Here is a 20,390-nt window from a genome sequence, read left to right on the forward strand (position 1 = left end):
TTTTCTGACCAAAATCAGATAAATTTACTCATTAAGGTTCTTTCTGACTGAAGTTCTGGTGAAGGTTGGACCTTCCCTCTCCTCCCTCTGCCAACCTCCTCACTCCAACAAGAATCTAAGTGTAGAGCTTGAATAACTTCTCAAATATTAAGAGTAATGAACAAAAAATGAGTTAATCCAGTTTCATTCTGGGCAAGAACAGCTGAAGAAAGATACAAGTGGTGCTTTCAGGGTATGGCTTCCCACAGCACTGCCCAGTTTACCCCAGTCTGCAGAAGAGAGTTCAATCTGCCCACGTTACACTGGCTTTTATTGGTGAAGTATTAGGTTATAAAAAGCCTAAAATTACTGAAATGCTGGGCTATTTTTGGTCGCTCTGGCTGGAATTGTGCTGTCACTCAGAGATAGGCTTGCAGCTGATTGCAGTCAAGTGCCAACAATTACCAAAGAGTAAATAAGATAAAATTTCCTATTCCCAAATTCTTGCTATTTTATTTTGCAATTATAGTTTATGTCATTACAAGTTCCAGCCCTTCAGCTCAGTTTCCCAACCCTCCTCCATCCCCAGCTCTGGCCTTTTTAACTCTCACATAACACCAGTGCAAGGAGGAGCAGCAACCACGGTGAAATATCCATGATAATCCCAAAGGAAGCTACTATTCATTAAAAACTCATTTTAAAAAGTTGAAATTTACCTCCATATTATTATTATTTTAAACCAGAGCTGTTTATGATAACAGCAAGCCAAGGCCTGGTGGGCACAAGATTGCCAGCCAAGATTAAGATCATTTTATTTCTAATAAAACAGCTCAGAGTGGTTAAATGATGCTTTGTTGATGTTTTTTAAAAGAGTAGTTAGCATTACTCTTCCTACACATCCATGTTAGATTGGACAAAGAGTTTCAAAGACTGGGAAACATTAATGCCAGAGCTGTGAGAGGCTGGAATGACCAAGTTTAGGAGCCAGGCAAGAACTTCACAAAGATTTCCCAGCAGAATCAACTCATCCAGTCCCAGGAGATGCCCCAGCGGCAGGATAGGCCAAGGAAAAACCAATTTTTTACTTTAATAGACACAATCTCTCCCTTTGAGGTAAGTAAAACCTCAATATTTCCCTCCCAGCACCTTTTCCAACACTAATGTGGAAGCAAGGCAGCATGTTCCATCCAAATACCCTCCCTACTGCACTGGACAGACCCTGCAGCAGCAAAAGCTCCATCCAAACATCCTCTGCTTGGAAAGGAAGAGAGGTTAAACTCACAAAATCTCCTCCTTCACCACAGAGGGGTGAGTGAGGGGCAAGGGGAGGAACAGCAATACTGTCACTCTCATTGGCTGGAGGTTTAATCAAAATAATTGTTTTCAGCCCTGTCTAAATTTATCCCCCCTATGTCATCTGCACCTTAGCTTGGATCCCAGATTTAAGAGGCAATCCCTGATGAATGGCAAATTACTGACTGCAGAACTCTTTTGCCAAAGGATGCATCTGCTGTGGGTTTGTAAATGTGAGCTGATTTCTAAGTGCTGGAGCAGCTCAGCTCATTTCTCTAATGAACCTTCCCCTCTCATTGCACAGCTGCTCTGGCATTCCATGTTCTGCTCTGCCCTGTTCAGAGCTCCTGGTACAGGACATAACCATGATGATTGTGTGGTTATATCCCCATTTTCCACACAGACACGTGGGAAATGCAGGATTTTTAGGACACATTTAACAATTCTGGCCATCTAAAGCAAAGCAGATTATCACTATTCCACGGCTTCTAAAAATTCCTGCATTAGATGAAGACATATTGGAAATGTCAAGTGTTTGTTCATTTTCATTCTGTGGGGAAGGAAAAATGATGACAATGCCATCTGTTAGATGATTTGAAACTCCACGTTAAAGTGTGGAATAAACCCTGAAACCATTCAAAAAACTGCTTTATCACTGCAAAGTGGGAGAAAGGGGTGAGAATGAGGAGAGGCTCTGCAGTTCCTGCATGCAACTGGCAGAACACTCTGGAATTAGGAAGTTGACTTTTCCTGACAAAAAGGAGAGTACAACTGATGTTTAATGGTCTGAATGGTCTTTTTGTAAATGCATTTCTGTAGCAGAGTCACTCTGTGGCCACCACTGCCTCTCTGAGCATCATGCTGAGGTTATGGATCTGAAAAACACGATGGGGGCAAGATGGCATTGACATTTCTGATGTGGATGAGGCTCAGATTGCTCAAATGGAGGAATTATGGTGCTCCAAAGCAGATAACTCTGCCAAGGGAGGCTGCAGGGATTCAGGGAGCTGTGTAATGGAGCATTATTTGCTCTGATCTCCATAGTTTTCAATTCACTTAGGGCACTCCAGATCATGAGAATTTAAGTTAAAAATATAATAATAAACAAAATGTCTTTGCTGACAGTTTTCTTGCTCTGGACAATTATTCTTAGTCTTGGGTATGAAGAATAAAACCTCTTAACTGCACTAAGGGAATTCTCAGCTGCTTCACTGGAGTTAATGGCTCATCTATCAAAGATGTGGATAAATCTGGCCCATAGCATTTGTTAGCAGGGAGATGCTGTGGATAACACAGGATCAAAATATTTTTGGTCCAAATTCAACAAATTAAAAAATCCATTCAAATAACCTGTAACAAACAGTTTTTGTTTTGTTTTTTTTTTTTTTTACATATAATTTCTTCTTTATTTTTAGAAGTAGGAAAATTTTCTTTAAAAGGCTCAGCTCAGGTAAGCACTGACCTGAGAAATGCATTAAAATTTAAACCAAAGCAACACTGAGCCTTATTTGAGTTTGTTTGCTTTCCAAGCCATAATCATTAAAAATGAGAAGTGCCTTTTCCATGATTGGTGTTTACACTCCAGTAACACTTGGAGAGGCTCAGAAGGATTCCCAGCCTCATTGTGCTGGTGTTCTGAGCACATGTAACAAAAAGTTCCTCCTCTAATGAGTTTATACTCCTGGTTAATGAGAAGCAGCTGAAATGAGTAAAGGAAGTTTAATTACTTACACATTTCATGTGAGCACAAGACTGGGAATGAGGAGCTTGTGCCTCAGTCCTGGCTCTGGAATGAAGGATTTCTCTGTGGAACTGTAAAGTGAGGATAATATTTCCTTATCCTGGTCCCTGTCTAGCTGGATTAATTATCAAGACTCTGTAAAGTGCTCTGAAGAGGAAGAGTGTAAGATAATCAACAAACTTTCAAAATTAACCTCTGTTCCCCTTCCTAATCCTGAAAGTGTTGTGGCCTCTCAGCCCCCTCAGCATGATCCCATCTGCATCTTCCACTTGTTCTTCAAAGGATTCCAGCCTGCCTCACACATGAGATGTGCCAGCACTTCCAGACCCTCCCAGGGAAGGGAATTGCACCTGCTCATCTGGAATTGCTGGGACAGAGCATGGACTTGCTCCTCAGCCATCTGAAATCTAGGCTGGCATTTGGCACGTTCTCCAAGATGGGTTTAAATCCTATAGGAATGGCTGTGTTTGAATACTACAGGAGATTCCCAGGGGGGTGGAACAAGAGAATCCTTAAGGTCCCTTCCAACTCAAACCATTTGGGATTGGTTCTATGATTCACCACATATTTATCACCTTGGAGAAAGCCTCATTTTTTCTTCCCATCTATTTATCTTTTTTATTTATCATTTCCCCTGATTGTCTATGGAAATCCCCAAAGAAATAAAGAATAATAAAGGGTCTGGGAGAAGAAACTCTGCTCAGATGCTTTATCAGGAAGTTTTTAGCAGAGCTAAAGTGGTTTATTCTACAGACTGTCAGCTTCCAATTAAAATGGATTGTATCCAGTTTGTCACGGGCTCTGTGCTCTTCCCTCCAGCTATAAAACACCCTCCAGACAAATCTTCAGACCTGTGAGTTTGGGGCTGGGTGATCCTGAGAACTGCTAAGTGCTTACAGTGCTCCCTGAAGCTGGTGGGAACTCCAGGTGCTCGGCACTGAGCTGGGCAGAGCTCTGTGTTTGCCAAATAAAAATAACTGCACGATTCTTCCACTCCATAATCTCAGATAAAGCCCGGAATTCCATTCCCCACCACTGAGAATAATGCCCCATAATGAGTATTTGTGGAATAATGTGTTTACAAGTTGTGACCAAGCTTATCCCCCTGTGTGCTGAGATTTGGAACAGGAGCCCAGCCCAAGTCAATGCTGAACAAGAAGGCATGAGGGAAACCAGGAGTGTAATTTAAATCCTGCAGTTCCTTTAACAGACAAGCCTGTACATCCCCTTGGAACAACAGAGGGGCAGGTTCAGCCTCCTTTCATCTACAAATAGCATCAGTGATCACAGCCCTGAGGTAAGGCCAGGAGTTGGGAATTCTATTTTGATTCCAAGAGAGAATCACAGCAGAAAGTATTTGTTTCTCTGTGTAATTAAACGTGACTGGCACTTGTTCAGAGCCACTGCAAACCCAGGGCAGCCTGGCACACTGCAGGACCTGAGGAGACAAAAAGCCCAGATACAGTTTTGTGTCCTCCTGCCCTCTCTGGGATAAGAAATAGAATTTGGCTCGTGGACATTTTACATTATTGTCTTGAAGTTTAATGTGATCATCCTGCTAATGTGAATGGAGGAGTATTCAGGACCTCTACGGGCAGCAAGCTCACGCATGGAATCCTGGAAACTGTGCTCCTTTTCCTTGTATTAACCTTTCCCTTAAGCAACAGCAACCAATGTTCCCATCTGTCAAACTCAGGCAGCAGTGTATTGAGGAATAAGCCTGAACTCATTTTAATCACTTCCAAGATATGCCGAGGACTATAAAGGATTAAATATCTCACATTATCCTGGGGCCTTTCCAAACTGCAGTCAGAGAAACAGCACTGCAAGATCTCATTGCTTTGTGAATCTCTGGCTCTTCAATTCCTTCCACAGCTGGAAAAACCACAAACATGGGAGCCCCTGGGAGCCATCAGAGTGCCTCTCCAGGTTCACATGGAAGGGTCTCCACGGCTTTTTGGTGACCCTGTTGCATTCAGCACAGGTGAATTTCCTGGTTCTGAGCATTTCTACAACAATTTGGCTGGAAACCCTCTTAAAGCAGCCAAAGGTTATGAAAGCAGCTTTACTGTGTGGCTCTTGGACCTGCTCTGGTGGTGTGAGCTGAAATGGGGAGAGGAGCCATGAGGATTGTTGTCATCTTATTGCATACCTTCTTGGTGATTTCTCATGGGCATCTCCTTGCAGCACTGACTCCCTCTTCTTCTTCACAGCACAGCCAACAAACTCCAACTCTCTCCTCTAACCCACTCTTTTGTGGCACTCTTCTTCTTATTGGACACAGCTGTGGCCTATTAAGAGCAGGCCTGTTCCTAATCTTTGGTGATTAGTACAGCTGCAACTCCTCAGGTGTGAGATTACCTTCTGCACTATCTTCATTTTCTTTATTTTCTTAACTTCTATCCCTCCACAGAGGATGGGAAGTACAACCTGCCCTAAGAGTGCCTGGGCACCTCCATAACATTCCTGACTCTGGGAACACAGAATTCACAGGATGAATTCACAGAATGACCAGGTTGGAAGAGACAGAAAGATCATTGAGACCAAGCCATGCTCTAACAGCTCCACTAAACCATCAAATAAACCATCCAGTCTTTTTGTAAACACATCCACAGAGATCCAACTCCTCCTGTGTGGAGGGAGGTGTTTGTAACACAGACAGGCAAGGCCTGGACCCTCTGCTTGCCTCTTAAGGCAGATCCTCAGGTCAGATCTGTGCCATGCTGAGCCTCAGCTCCTGGGATTTGCGCCCACAGCCAGGGACAGCAGGAAGCAGCTACTCCAGCAAAGTGCTGTGCCAGCAATCCCCCCGTTTGCTTTCCCTGGCACCATGTGGGAAGATGAAGAGGAGGCCAGAAAGACAGGCTCTGTGCCAGCCACCCATGCTAGAAAAACATTTCCTTGGGATCTTCCATCTATTCCAAATGCTGTGTGCTGGGCTGGTGGCACAAACAGGAATCTTGGCCTCCTGTCTCTGTGTGCTAAGTTTAACTCCATCTCTAATTGCCTTAGTTTATTTTTAAGCCTTTCTTGAGTCGAGGCAGAGGGTTCATTAAGTACAAGAGATTTTAATCTTGTTTCAGGAACTCATTAAATGCCTGGCAGGAAAAAAAAAAAGGAGGAATTCAGGGGCCATCTGGTGGCTGTTGGGCACAGCACTGCTGGCCACAGCCTTGGCATCAGCCCAACAGGGAAAGCACCTGGAGCCAGGCAAACCCCAAACTCAGCTCTGGTGTCTGAAAAACATTACTGTAGGAAATATTTGGTGATTTTTACAATTAATGGGGTTTTTTAAAGCTTTATTAAAATAACAGTAAGGGCTAAATGCTGTTGTAATTATATGCACACAGATGCAGTTGCTTTGGCCCAGGGTCAATGAAAACATTTGATCACAGGTGATTTATATTACCAGGATCACCTTTGGAGTAATGCAGATATACAAAAATTCAACTACTGTGTAACAGAATCATTATAATCATAAAAAGATTTTATAGGTTTCCTCAGCTTCTCAAATATATGTACTGCACCACATTTTGGGGGATAAATTGGCATTTCTGTAAGGAAGTGGCACAAAACCTATTCCTTCATGAGTGGTTGATCAGGCTTTTGTCCATTCTTTAAGTGCAGACATTAATTTGACTTTCTTACAGTCCTTTTCCTTTATCCATTTTCCACCCAGCAATAAAAGTGGTGTATTTTTAAATAGTGCTGAGGCCATCATCTCAGTGCAGTCATGTGGGCAGCTCCAGAGGAGCTGGGGAGGTGCCCAAGCGCCCTGGCCCAGCAGGTGAAGAGCTGGGTTGGGAACCCAGGATCCACAATGTCCTTGAACAACCCAGAGAGGGAAGAAAAGGGCAATTTCCAATGCTGATGTCAGCACCATCACCTCAAAAAGATCAAAACACCCATGGAACAGCAATGGCAATCACAGGCACCTATTTAAGGAAGACAGGTAAAGAATCAAAAGCATTTCACTGACAAATTGAGATCAAGGCACCTCCTACTTAAAAATAACTTCTGGGGCCAGTAACTGAACTAAAAATACTTTACAAGTTTTGGAAATCAATCCCTACTTTCAGACAGACCATGCTGATGCAGGGTAACTGTCCCAGTAGAAGAATGTCCAGCACTTCAGCACCACTCTGGATGGTAAATATGGATTTTGTCAGGGATTTTCCCCTGAAGAAATACAGGATCAAAGAGAGAACAAGGCCATCAAAGGGCAAGGAAGGATTTGACCATGATATATTGGTAATTTTATCTTCCAGTTTGTAAAAACACTGAGATTTTAAAACACTGAGACACAGAATAAACCATTTTCCATCCCTTCTGGGAACAAAACAAAAATAAGCTTAAATTGGAGAGAGAATAATTTCAATTAGACTTAATGAAAAGCTTTACAACTCTAAGGGTAATTAAACAGCAACATGTACTACCTGGGAGTCAAAGAATCCTCACCATTGAAGATTTCAAAACAAGTTCTATAAAGAATTAATTTTGTTGCAATACAAGTGGAACATCTTGTGGTTGAGAATTCTCCCTGACACCAGTGAGCTGAGTCAACGGGGTGTTAACATAAAGAACCTGCTGATTTTGACAAAAAGGTGATGGAGCCTGTGTTTACAAGACGGAAAGGAAAGTACCCACATCATCTATTTGTTAAGGTAGAATGACTCTGTTGTGCCTGGATGTTTCTGTTGTGTAAGGCTAAGCTGCAATGAGATGAGGATCATGGTAATATAATTACTAATACAAGGTTAGCCCAAGTGATTGTGCATGCCAAGAAAAATGAGATGCTTCAGTGTGAGTCAACACATTCATTTCCCAACCACCCTGGCTGTGTAAGGGAGATAAAACTGTTTTTATGAGGGGCTGGTTACAAGGTGGCTCCTAATAGCTCTCCAACAACATTATCCTGTTCTGCCATATCATGATAAAGCAATAAATGCAGAATCAAGCTGAAGCCCTGCTGAAAACACTACATTTTTTCCAATAATAAAAGAGATAAGTACAAGCTAAATTCTAGTTGTTCTGTGTGAAATGAATGCCAGGGCTGGATGGGCCATGCAGGGGGTTGGCTGCAGTGTTCAAGGCCAGGTCTGACACAAGCTCAGGTGTTTCACCTCACATGGGGTTGCTGTAAAAGGAGCCCGGGGAAGCTGAGACATTTCCCTTGGTCCTGGACAAGCTGCAGAGCAGCTCTACCTCTGCCTGGCCTCACCCCCTCACTTGCAGTGCCTCTTCTCTGACTTTGTGGCTCCCACTCAGCCCTGTTCTATCTCTCCAGACCCCCTGGGTGATCACTGGGCTGCCCCTGGGTCTTGCCCCTGCCTTGGCTTTCTGCCCTTCATCTTGCTCTTCCTCATTCCCACACATTTGCCATCTGGCCACCCTCACTGAGCTGCTCTGCTGCTCCTTTGGGACTGTGGCACTGCCCTCCCTGCTGGCAAGGACTGCCCTGCCTGCCTTGCTCTCAGCTGCACATCCTGCTTTGTCTTCCCACTGCCAGAGGGCAGGGATGAATGGGATATTGGGGACAAATTCTTCCCTGTGAGGGTGGGGAGGGCCTGGCACAGGCTGCCCCTGGATCCCTGGAAGTGTCCAAGGCCAGCCTGGGATAGTGGAAGGGGGTGGAACAGGATGGGATTTAAGCTCCCTTCCCATCCCAGTCTGGGATCCTGTGGTATCCTTAGAATAACCTGCTTGTGCTGCTCCTGACATAAAACTCAGCTCTGATGTGGCAAAAGTTACCACCATTATCTGGATGCCACCTAATGGGAATGTGACAGAAAACAACACCAGCACCAAGTTACTGATCATAACAAGCAAGATGAATGAAGTGACAGATGAAACCCATTTCATTTTACATCCTCCATTTAACTGCTTTACATCCTGTGAGCATTCCTTCTGTCTCCCTCATCAATAACACTGCTCACATAATGAAGGAAACCCTGTGCTGTTCCTCTAACTCCTAATTCAGCCTGACCCTACAGCAAGGATCTCACCACCACTCTGCTGGCCTTCACAGAACTCCAGGTGCTTCCATCAGTTCTGAATCAGATTCAAAGGTTAAAATGTGGTTGGGGCCCAGTTTCAGAAGAGATCAACTCACACCAGTCTTAAATTTCACCAGAAGTTTGGGTGGGGCAGAGAAGGAAAAAACAAACAAACAAACAAAAAACCCCAAAAGACCCCAAACAAATGAACCCAAAACACAGCATTAAAAAAACAGGTTCTTCTCTGCATTATTTTTAAAACCAAGAGGTGAGCCAGATTGCCCAAGTATTCAGACACCTCCAGACATGGACCTGACAGGCAGAATTCTTAGCAAGAACCCACTGATTTCCCAGGGAATTGGCACCTGCATGTCTTGAAAATCCACTGGATCTCAGCCCCTGAAGTGCCCCTGGAAGTGAATTCTCAGTCTCTCAAGTTCCCTCTCCCCAACCCTGACTCTCAGAGTGAAGCTGAGGACAGAGTTTGACTGAACTGGGTTAAGAAAAAGGAGACAGCACATTAAATCTGCTTTTACATTTTAGACAAGAACTCTAATGTAACCCTAATGCAGCTTTTTAAATTTCCTTTGCCAGTCTTTCCCAGCACCTCAGCTACAGTAATTGCAGAGTTTCTAAACTTTCCCTCTGATTATTATTCAATTCAATTATTTATGTACATTATAAATGGTCAGAAGAATTCTGGAAACTGTGACAAGTGTTCCAGATCTGAACATCTATCACTGCCAAAACAAAGGACTTACAAAACAAATTTGCAAGTGTGCTACTCTGTCAAACACTGGGGATTGTTCTTTGAATATATGTGTTTATATATAGATATTAGATATTTTCACTGAGACATAGCTGCCAAATTACAAGGGCTCTTAGTTTTAAATGTCAAAACAGTCAAAATTTTCTGTGTTCATAAAAAAAGAAAGAAAATAAAACCCTATCCAGATTCAAAGGGAAAAAGTGCTGCTATCAAAGCAGATTTCAAGTAATCTTATAAAGGACTGCTGTATTTGATAGATGATGTTGATACATTTTTTAGTCTTAATTTTAATAATGAATATTTCTGAATAAGAACCAAGAGCAGAGTTGCCCAGACAACATGGTTATTATGGGTTGTGCTGATTTCCTGTTACCATTGGTGCCTTGGGAGGTCAGGCAGGTCCCCTGGCACAGGCTGGCACTCAGTTTGGGATCATGGAATGGGTTGGGTGGGAAGGACCATAAAGATCCTCTCATTCCACCCCCTGCCATCCCAGACTGCTCCAGCCTGGCCTTGGACACTGCCAGGGATCCAGGGGCCTCCCCACCCTCACAGGGATGAATTTGTTCCCAAAATCTCACCTTAACCCTGCCCTGTGTCCTCTCTTGCCTGTAACAAGTCCCTGTCCCTCTTTCTGGGCACTGGAGCAGTTTGCACAGGCAGCAGGAGCCTGGGCTGGTGGGAAATGTCCCTTTCCCTGCTGCCACAACTGGAACATCATCCCATCCCTCAGGGGAACATTTACAGCTGCAGTTCCAGCACAGATCCACCCTGAGCTCTGCTCCAGACAAAGCACATCACCAAGGCCATCCTCATTTTATTGGCATCAGCACAGCAGATGTGGGAAATGACCAAACACAGGGTAATTCTGCATTGTCTGGTGCACTGTCAGGAAGGAGAGAACAAGGCCCACGTGGATTTCTGAGGAGCAAGAGAGTGTCTGCATCTTAATCAAGGCTAACTGGAAGTGGGTGGCACCTGCCAACAGCCAGGGAGGAGCAAATCCAAAGGATCCACAACTTTTACACTCCAAAGCAGAGCTATGGGTGCTGTGTTCTCCTTGTCAAAGCAGGCTGGCAGAGGGAAACTCAGCTGGGAGCTTTTTAGTCCTTTACTCCTCCTCACTGACTAATCCAGTGCTAAATAAAATGAGCTTTCAAATCTCCACAACCACAGCAATCAATTTACAAAACAAACCTAAATGGTCCAGCCCCAAATCTAGGGCTGTGAAGTCTTTCAACTTTTGTATTGACAAAAGAGCTTTGTTATTGGCATTAGCCCAGAGAAATCATTATGGTGGATTCGTGGTGGTTCTGCAGTTTCTCACCTCCTCTGACCTTCTCACCTGGCCTTGTGTTCAGCAAAATCAGTGCATGGATGAAGCAGGACTGCTTGCCACAGAATCATGGAACGGGTTGGGAGTGATCCTGGAGCTCATCTCATTCCAAGCCCTCTGCTGAGGGCAGGGACAGAGACAAATCTTCTGAGGAGTAACAACAGCCTTGTCCTCCAAGCCATAGTTAGGCCTTAGCTAAAATCAGGATCATTTCATACCCCCTTAACCAGGAGTAAAATCTATTATTAAATCCACAATCCTCAAAACCAACCCACAAAATTGAACTATAAAGCTGCTGGGGGCAGACAACAGGACACAGCAGAGACAGTAAAAATATTTCACTTTTTTAGGAAAAGTTATTAAAAATCATGTGGGAGACTCTGGCTGCTGTGAAGTAGATGACACTGAGCCACTGATTCCAGCAAGCCCTGCCAGGTCAGAACTGGAGGGCAGATGCTTGGGGAGCTCTCCCTGCACAGGAAAGTGGGGAATTCTCCTCCCTTACTGTGAGAGAAGAGCTGTAGGGCTGCTCCTCTCCTCCACTAATGGTGCTCCATCACAAACAGATTTGAAGCAATGCAATAAAAATGACATTTTGCTCTCAGCTGCCACTGGCAGGGGGCCCCCGTGTCTTAGGCTGGGGCTGTTGTTCTGTTCCCATCTGTCAGAGCTGGGGCAGTTATCCTCTGTTCATTGGGCCATTTTCTTTATCTCTCCCACAGCCAACCCTCCCTCCAGGAGATCTCTGCTGTCCATGGCCACTGAGTGTCCCTGCAGGGCTGATCCAATTCCAGCATCCCATGGGGAGATGCTGCGCCCAGGGGAGGAGCCAAGCATTCCTACCTGGATCCAATCTGAGCCTGGAGCAGCACAGCAGCCTTTGCCCACTGCATTGCCAGAGGAGCAGCTTTCTGCTGCCCTGCATTGCCAGAGGGAGCCCAGGCCCATCTGCAGCAGCCCTGGAGCTGCAGAGGAAAACTCCCCCCTTGTGCAGGATCCCTGCTCCAGCAGCAGCACAGCTGGCACTGCAGGAGGGCTGAGCCCCCAGGGGATGGGGCTGTGCCACCCCCTGACACACAGGGGGCAGGGCATGGTCTGACTCTGGCAGTGGTTTTTTTTTTGTACTATTGCATTTGTATTCATTTTTCGTTTTCCTAGTAAAGAATTGTTATTCCTATTCCCATATGTTTGCCTGAGAGCCCCTTAATTTCAAAATTACAGTAATTCAGAGGGAGGGGGTTTACATTTTCCATTTCAGGGGAGGCTCCTGCCTTCCTTAGCAGACACCTGGCTTTTCCAACCAGGACCCTGCCAGGCCCAGCCCACCCTGAGGCACTGACCCTGTGGAACAGGAGCGGGGTGTTCTCTGCCATGGGCTGCTTCCCCCACACCGAGTGCTGAGGCTGCCTCTGCTCCAGCTGCTCCTGCAATCTGCATCTCCTCTGCCTCTCCTTCATCTCCTCTTCCTTTTGGGATAGCTCTCTGTCAATTCCTTCTCTCCTGGAAAATACACAGATTAAGCTTTTCACTTGGGGGGAAAAAAGCCACTTGTTCATCTGGTTGCACTTCTTTTTTTTCTTTTATTTACACCATGCACTTGAGGGGGAATCATGACATGAAAGGCTAAAATAGATTTAGAGAGCAATTCTGCTGTTTGTGGGGGGACAAAAGAACTTGTCAGTGGATGAAATCATCTCTCTAAGAAGAAAAACACCTTAAAGAAAAGGAGCAGAGATCAAACTTCTGGTAAGTGGTGATGATCTATGTGGAGATGCAAACTCCTTTAAGCACAGATGTGTTTGTGAGGTGTCCCTTCCCATCTCCACACCAAGACTTCCAGTCTAGACCCATTTCCTTTCCTATTTGCTACAGGATATGGCAGAGATAAAGTTCCCCTGACCCCAAGAACTCCCATCTTTCTACACCTGGATGCCCACAGAGAGATTTCATCTGCCACTTCCATGGCAAACACAAAGTTCAATTTCTTCTGAATTCTTCCAGCCCCAGATGCCCCAGCAATAATTAGAACAGCAACAGAGAAAACTGAAATCAGTGAAAATCACTGAGTTATCACTCAGAGACAATAAATAACCCACATTCTTGCCTGGCCATGGGCTGCCATCTCAGGTTAAGAGGTAATCAAAATGCAGTTTAGTATTCCTGATGGAAGCAATGAGCTGAATGTCAGGAATTCCAGAGGGAAAAAACCCTGCAACCAACCACCTGCCATTTCAAGCAGGTACACAGGAGCTGAGGTGTCTAAGTGGCAGGGCAGGCAAGTGTTTAACTCTGACACAGTAACAGTCTCCAGAGCAGGCAGATCCTGATTCTTTCCAGGGCTCATATGTCAAAGTCAGAATGTTAAATTTCACTCTGAAAATAGCAGGATATAACCTTTGAAAAGGCAGCATAACGGAGCTCTCCCAAACAGTTGGGCAGGTGCACAAGGCAACCACCTGATTTCACTTTGAAATTAGACCCTCTGCAGAATACACTACATTTAACTAAGCCCAGGGAGGTAGAGGCCCAAATAATTCTGCAATTTCCTCACTTATATCACTCTTATTTCTATTTTTCAAAGCTTTCCAAGATATTCCTGTGGCATTCCTCACGGGTGTACTTTGTAACTCCAAGATCTTGCACTTTTCTTGTTGGCAAAGAGTCAGAATTCCTTTGTTTGGAAGAAAAAAAATTAAAAGACTGATACATCTTCCAGTTTGTAAAAGGTGTTTTAAACTGAGACACAGAATAAACCATTTTCCATCCCTTCTGGGAACAAAACAAAAATAAGCTTAAATTGGAGAGAGAATAATTTCAATTAGACTTAATGAAAAGCTTTACAACTCTAGGGATAATTAAAAGCAAAATGTACTACCTGGGAGTCAAGGAATCCTCACCATTGAGGATTTCAAGACCAAGTTCTATAAAGATCTGCCAGGAGATATTAGGTTTTACCTCACTCTTTATTGGCACAGGGAGACTGACCCTTCCAGACCTATTTTCTAGGAAGCTGTGCTTAGGAAACCTCAGTGCTGTTGTTCCTAAAGGAGATCAATACTGTGTTATCCTCCTCTTCTGTAGAATAATAGCTATAGAAAAAGGCTCCATTTCCAATGTCAGAAATGCCACAGCTCATCTAATGCCAGGCCCCACTGAGGCTGCCTCTAAACCTTCCAGCAGTAGCTGCCAGGACTGTTGTTCTTGCCAGGTAACAAATCCAGACACCCTCTTGCTCCAGCTCACAGCCCAGGTAAGCAATTTTCTTTAATCCTGGACAATTAGAGAAGTCACATCCAAACCCTCTGATTATTTTCCCTGTGGGATACCTTGGCAATTCTGCTGTAATTAGAGGACACACTGGAGCATTTCCTGCACTTGGAATCTTCTCAGCTTCCATTTTGTTCTCTTTCTCTGTGTCAGCTCCATCACCCCCACAGCTTGAAAAGGGGGGACTTTCCTTGCCTGGTTCCAATCTCATCAGTTTCCTGGGAACCACCTCATTTGTCTCTTGCCTCACTTTACAAGATTGGTTTTGACTTTTATTAGAGGAAGCTGTGTCTTCCAGCCTTTCTGGATGCAGTTTCTCAGCTGGAACAGACGTTTTATGAAGAAGCTCCAAGGCCTCCTTACGGGCTGCTCGGAGTCGTTGCAGTAACAGGCTCTTCCCTGAGCAATTCCTCCTGCAAAGGAAATAAAAACCTGATTTCATCAAGATAAAGCATTATAGGAATAAACTCAATCTCTGAGGAACTTCACATATGATGAGAGCTCAAAACAAGGACTGGGCATCTACAGGAGAAATAACTGGGGGTGACAGTAGCAATGTCACTGTCATATTTTCTGGAAAAATCCCTTCACCAGGATTTCTTCTCCTAGGAAGCTGAGAAGCCTCAGAGAAAAAGAAAAACAATATTATCTCATTTGCTTCTCCTGTGTTTTGCTGCTTTGGAATGTAGTTTGGAGATTGTTTAGCCAACATGTGAATTGTTTTGACTTAATGACCAATCACAGTCAGGTTGTGTTGGACTCTGAGGAGAGAGTCACAAGTTTTTAATTAGTATCTTGTTAAGCCTTCTATATGTATCTTTTCTCTATTCTTTAGTATAGTTTAGTACAGCATTCTATAATATAATATAATATAATATAATGTAATATAATATAATATAATATAATATAATAATAAATTAGCCTTCTAAGAACATGGAGTCAGATTCATCTTTCCTCCCCACGACAGGGGACCCCGAAAATACCACATAGCATCAGCACTCAGGTGACACAAGCAGAGCCAGAACACAGAATTGATCTTCCTGGCAATTTATTTATCTCTTCTGCATTCAGGCACAACACAAACACCTACCAGAACAGCCCTGAACAAATGTATGGTTGGCATTTGTCCCGTTTGGATCCAGGGGCTGGGGTTCAAATACGCACAGATGAAAAGTTTTTCTAATAATTATTACAGTTTTTGAATGCTTGGCTTAATTTCCTCAATGAGACTGCTAAACTTTCAGCAAGCACATTACTGTGGTAGTGGAATGTCCTGTCCTGACATAATCTACATGCACAGAATAATGTTTAATAATTTGTTCCAGATAAAAATGAAACTGGATAGTCCCCTCATGAATGAGATCAGAATCCTGCCCTGCTGAGACCAAGAGCATTTCTTATTTACAACCAAAACTGAGCAGCATTTGCCAGGCATTACATTTGTGCATGCTCTTTAGCAACATTAAGGTGAATCAAAATCCAAGCTCTGCTCTCCATCACTGCAGATTTACATTGATGGAACTGCTGAAGTTGTGTCAGTGCCATGGAGAGTTCCTCAAGCACCCCCTTGTCCCTGCCTTTCACTGGTTTTGGGTTAGATGTTCTAAATTACATTGTTTGGGCTTTTTGTTTGGCTCATTGTTGGGCTCATTGTTTGTCAAATCACCTCTTCTTCCACACCATTAGAAGAAGTGTAGGTGGCTGGCACGTGTTCTGTTTGTCCCCTGCCCTGCTGTGAACTTGCAGGCTGCAGAATTCCAAATGGAACCCAGAGCATGAGTGCAGGAGGATGGTTAAATCTGACACCTCTGCTTCACATTAAACAAATGTCTAATAACCTATGGATATGAATCCAGGAGTTTGGCAAGAAAAGGTTGACATCTGTGCATGTTGAGGAGTTCACACTTTAGGATTCCACCCATCCCACTCTCTCCCCTTTCCTCTCCAATTAAGGAGAATTGGGAGGGTCCCTGCAAATACAATGTAGTCAATATTCTCTTTAAATATCTATCCATTCTAGCCTCTTTTATTATTTATAAAAATAAAGGTTTGTCTGACTCAACTCCCTACAACATTTCCAAAGTTTGGTTCTGAGTCTTGTCAAACACAGTTCTGGTGTCACTCACACAGGGCTGGAGAAAAACTCACATTTTCCAGTCCCCAGGGCACCTCTGGCTGTGTTTTGAGCTGTCCCAAGCAGCTGCACAGATGCAAATATTGCCTTAAGGATCAACAACTCTCTACCTTTGGTAGCTTTACCATGCAACAGGAAAACAGGAAAAGAGTGACCTCCTGGGGCCACACTGGAGCACTTCCATTACTGGGCTTTTTTTTTTTTTTTTTTTTTTTTTGCTGTGAAGACCAGGAATGACAATATTTAAGTACACAAACTTTCACTCTGATCATTGTTAGGGCAATTATTTTCGTTTCAGAAAAAATGAACATCATATCGCTTAGAAAACAGTCCTGATAAGGAATCTTACATTCTCCTTTCTGCTTCATCCTGAATTGTCACAGTCTCTTCTTCCTCTTCTTCAGAGGAGGAGGAGGAGGAGCTGTCACTTGCACTGTGAAACAATCAGACCACATTAATTAACCCTGTTCTAGCTGAGTGTTGGCTCTTAGTCATTTCTAATATGCAAATTTAGAAAATGAGGAAAAAGGGAGAGATACCTCCAGGGAAGATCTCTGGAGAGTCCTTCACATATTACTCTTGCGAAAAGAAAATTCAAATATTCAAGCAACTAGAACAAAATGTTTACCTGTTTATTATCTAGTAGCTGTTTATTAACTAACAAGGTTTCTCCTTATGACAGAGGTGTGAAAGAACATTTTTAAAGTTACATTTCACAAGCATGAGATTCAGAAAGGTTTAAGTTTCTCACTTTTTATTACTTATTTCTCACTCCCAATAAAGCCAGGATTTACCTTTGTTCCTCTTCAGGGACTGTCACTGGCTTTGGTGGCTCAGCATCTCTCAAATCTATGTACACAGTTGCACGTTTTGACAGGTCCTGGAAACTCATCCTGCCCATCCTCAGAGAACTTGGTGGGGATGACAGCAAGGCAACACCCCTACACACAGAAAACACATCTCAGCACATCCTCTGCCTTATCCACCAAGGAATCCTGCAGGGAGAGCCTTAGGATCAAAACTGGACTGAGAAAGGAGCTCTGTGGTTGGCTACCACACAGATTCCAACTCTGCTTCTGCCTGCAATCAGAATTCAAGGATTCAGCTTCCCCCAGGAGCACAGCTCACAGGCAGGATGAAAAGGGATATTTAGTTCTCAAAATGTGACACCACCAAATTGTTCTGGAGAACAAAAGCAGGCACCAGAGAGATCACAACTTTTAACATCTCAGTGTAAGAACAAGTTCCCCTTTCCTCTCTGCCTCTTCTGGCAATTCCATTTTATCTTCCCAGGCATACAAAGTGCAAATCATCCTAGTGGCTCTCCCTGCTCTGGCAATGAGGGTATTTCCCACCTTCCCCTCTACTCTTTCACTCGTTACCTCCTCTGTGCTGCCACCATTGATGTTGCTCCCTCTGAACAGCCTGAAAATGCTTTTCCTTCTCACAGAAACCTCCAAGAAGCACTGACATCTCCACTGATACCCACAGAAAATCATCCTGTGTATTTTTGCTCAATTGAGGTACCAGTAAGAGAAACTGGTACCCTAGATGACAAAAAAGGCTGGGCAGGATAAATGGCTTAGCCTCATTTCCCTGCCTTTCCCATTTATCCCAAGTGCCTGGTAAGGCTTAGACAAAGGTTGATGGAGAATGCCAAGGTGTTTGTCATCAAAGGGAAATGAATCACTGACTATTCCAACTCCAGTATCAGCTTCCTGCAAGGCTACAGAGAAAAACCCCTGTGGAAGACCAGGAGTTGCCCAGTATCCATTCTGGCAGCCAGGATTAACTGGGATATGTGACAGAAAAGGACTCACTTATTGTCCTGCTGTCCCTGGAGGGAGCAGAGCTTGGCTGATGGCCTCTCACAGGGAGGGGACACTGCCTTGGGCTGCCTGGCACACAGCTCTCCCAGCCTTTCCATGAGCTCCTCTTCACACTTCCTCCTGAAGGACTCTGTGGAAGAGCAACAAAATAATCATCAGTTGTGGTCTTCTGCCATGAAATCACCCAATATTCCCCATGTTCACATTGTTCCTGTTCCTACAGCCTGGCAGCAGGGGGAGGATAAAGATAATGTTGTAACTGGCTTGTCTGGCCCATGGCAGGCTGTGAAGCACTGGCTTCAGGCTAAGAAACCTAGATGAAATCTTGAGGGAAGCTAATTAAACATGTTTTAGAAGCATTTAAAAAACCCACTGTGATTTCTGCATTCAAAATTATGCTGCAGGGAATAACTTAAATACAGAAACCTGAGTTTTATTTATTTTTATGCCCTTTCAACTAGTGACATTACCATAATCTGCTGGGAAGAAAGCAACTTCTGCACGAGTTTTATCTCCCTGCTGCTCCAGCTCCTCAAGATTCTTGTCTACATTCCACTTTTCAATAGTCTGAAAGAAGACAAGAGAAACATGATGGAAAATTGACTCCCAAAAGACCACCCCTAATTTCAGTGCCAGCTTGCTTTCAGAAAATCCAGAGGAAGTGCTGTAGGGCAAGAAATGCATTTATCACATTCATTCAGACACTGCATCCCTCCAGCTGCTTCAGCTACTTCTGCTGAGGCTCTTTCTTTGAGAACCACGAACCCTTTTGATAAGACTTCAAAAGATCACTGGAGACAGTGGAACAGATTAAAAAGTGGCCTGATACAACGCCAAGCATGTGCATTCTGATCCTGAATAATGTGAGAACTTCTCACTGCCACCCACAGGAGAAGGACTTGTGCCTCTTCAGCTCTTTGAGATGAGCCCTTTCCTCCCCCTCCAGTTTCTGAGCAGGGTAAATTCCCATTGCTGTGGGTACAGTCAGTATCAGATGATATCTCACAGCTGCTCACCCCACCCTGAAGAGAGGATCCTCCATTTCCTTGCTCTGAGTCCCTGGCTGAGGGCACACTCACCTGACTCAGGTGCAAGAGGCTGCCATCAGAGTCCATATGCATCTAAACCACCCATTGCTTTCCCCTCTGAATATTATTTATAATAATTTATATAAACTGAAGTTTTAATGAAAAGAATTCACACCCATGTGAAATATCATCACCAGAAATTAGAAGTGCTTATGAGTTTTATTGAAAGGAAGGGGGCTGTGAGTCGTGACAATGACACCACTGCCACAAACATGCATTTAACACAACCACTCATGGCCTTTAAGAAAGCAGAAGCAGCCTCCAAACCCAGCAGTTTCACCTTGTAAAACCTCCAGCATCTGCCCCTCTTGTTGAAGAAAAGGTTCCCCTCCTTTCTGAGCAATAAATCTTCACACATATCTGAACCTTGATTAGATCTATTCTAACACTGCAGCACTGGTTTAAGTTCCAGAAGGTTCAGAAGAAATAGAAGTGAAGATCTGCACAATTCCATTTCTAATACAGAAAGGAACTTAAGAAAAAAAAATCAAATTAACTGATAGGAATCAAGAAGAAACTGTATATTAGGTTTAGCAACTTGACACAAACTGAGGTGCCTGGCTGAGGTGGGGAGCAACAACCCCCTCCAAATGAAAGTGAGAACACACTGAGCCTCTCAGAACTCACCCCAAAGCACCAGACTCCAGCTCACTGAAGTCACTGACATCAAACAGGCTCTGAAAGGCAAGTAGTGCTTCCTGAATTAACAGAGACTGAATTCTATGAGGTGAGCTGGGAATTACACCCAGACCCACTTGAAAAAGATGTCCTTCAATGATGCAGCACAATTTAACTCACAGGCCAGCAGCTGCATGATTTGCCTGGACTGGAACTGCTCTAACATCAAAAAGTTCATTTCTGTGAATACATGAAAGGAGGAAAGGAAACATCTGTACTCTGACCTGTGGAAGGCTTTGAACAGAAAGATCAGGACCTGTTCTGTGCTGATTAAGTTCTA

The 20,390-nt window shown here is 43.9% G+C and overlaps 1 protein-coding gene across 1 annotated transcript in view; it reads right to left on the minus strand.

Annotated features, from left to right (window-relative positions):
* The window catches only part of CUNH16orf71 (chromosome unknown C16orf71 homolog), an 89,878-nt gene that overhangs the window by 63,322 nt on the left and 6,166 nt on the right, over nt 1-20,390 (minus strand). The window contains exons 4-9 of the mRNA XM_014308736.2: nt 18,815-18,911; nt 18,336-18,474; nt 17,310-17,456; nt 16,865-16,948; nt 14,441-14,794; nt 12,455-12,614 (exon numbers count right to left, since the gene is read on the minus strand). Coding sequence (XP_014164211.2) covers nt 12,455-12,614; nt 14,441-14,794; nt 16,865-16,948; nt 17,310-17,456; nt 18,336-18,474; nt 18,815-18,911 — 981 coding nt within the window. The remainder of the gene's footprint in view (nt 1-12,454; nt 12,615-14,440; nt 14,795-16,864; nt 16,949-17,309; nt 17,457-18,335; nt 18,475-18,814; nt 18,912-20,390) is intronic.

This window comes from Geospiza fortis, unplaced genomic scaffold, assembly GCF_000277835.1.
Source record: "Geospiza fortis unplaced genomic scaffold, GeoFor_1.0 scaffold114, whole genome shotgun sequence".
NCBI classification, from domain to species: domain Eukaryota; kingdom Metazoa; phylum Chordata; class Aves; order Passeriformes; family Thraupidae; genus Geospiza; species Geospiza fortis.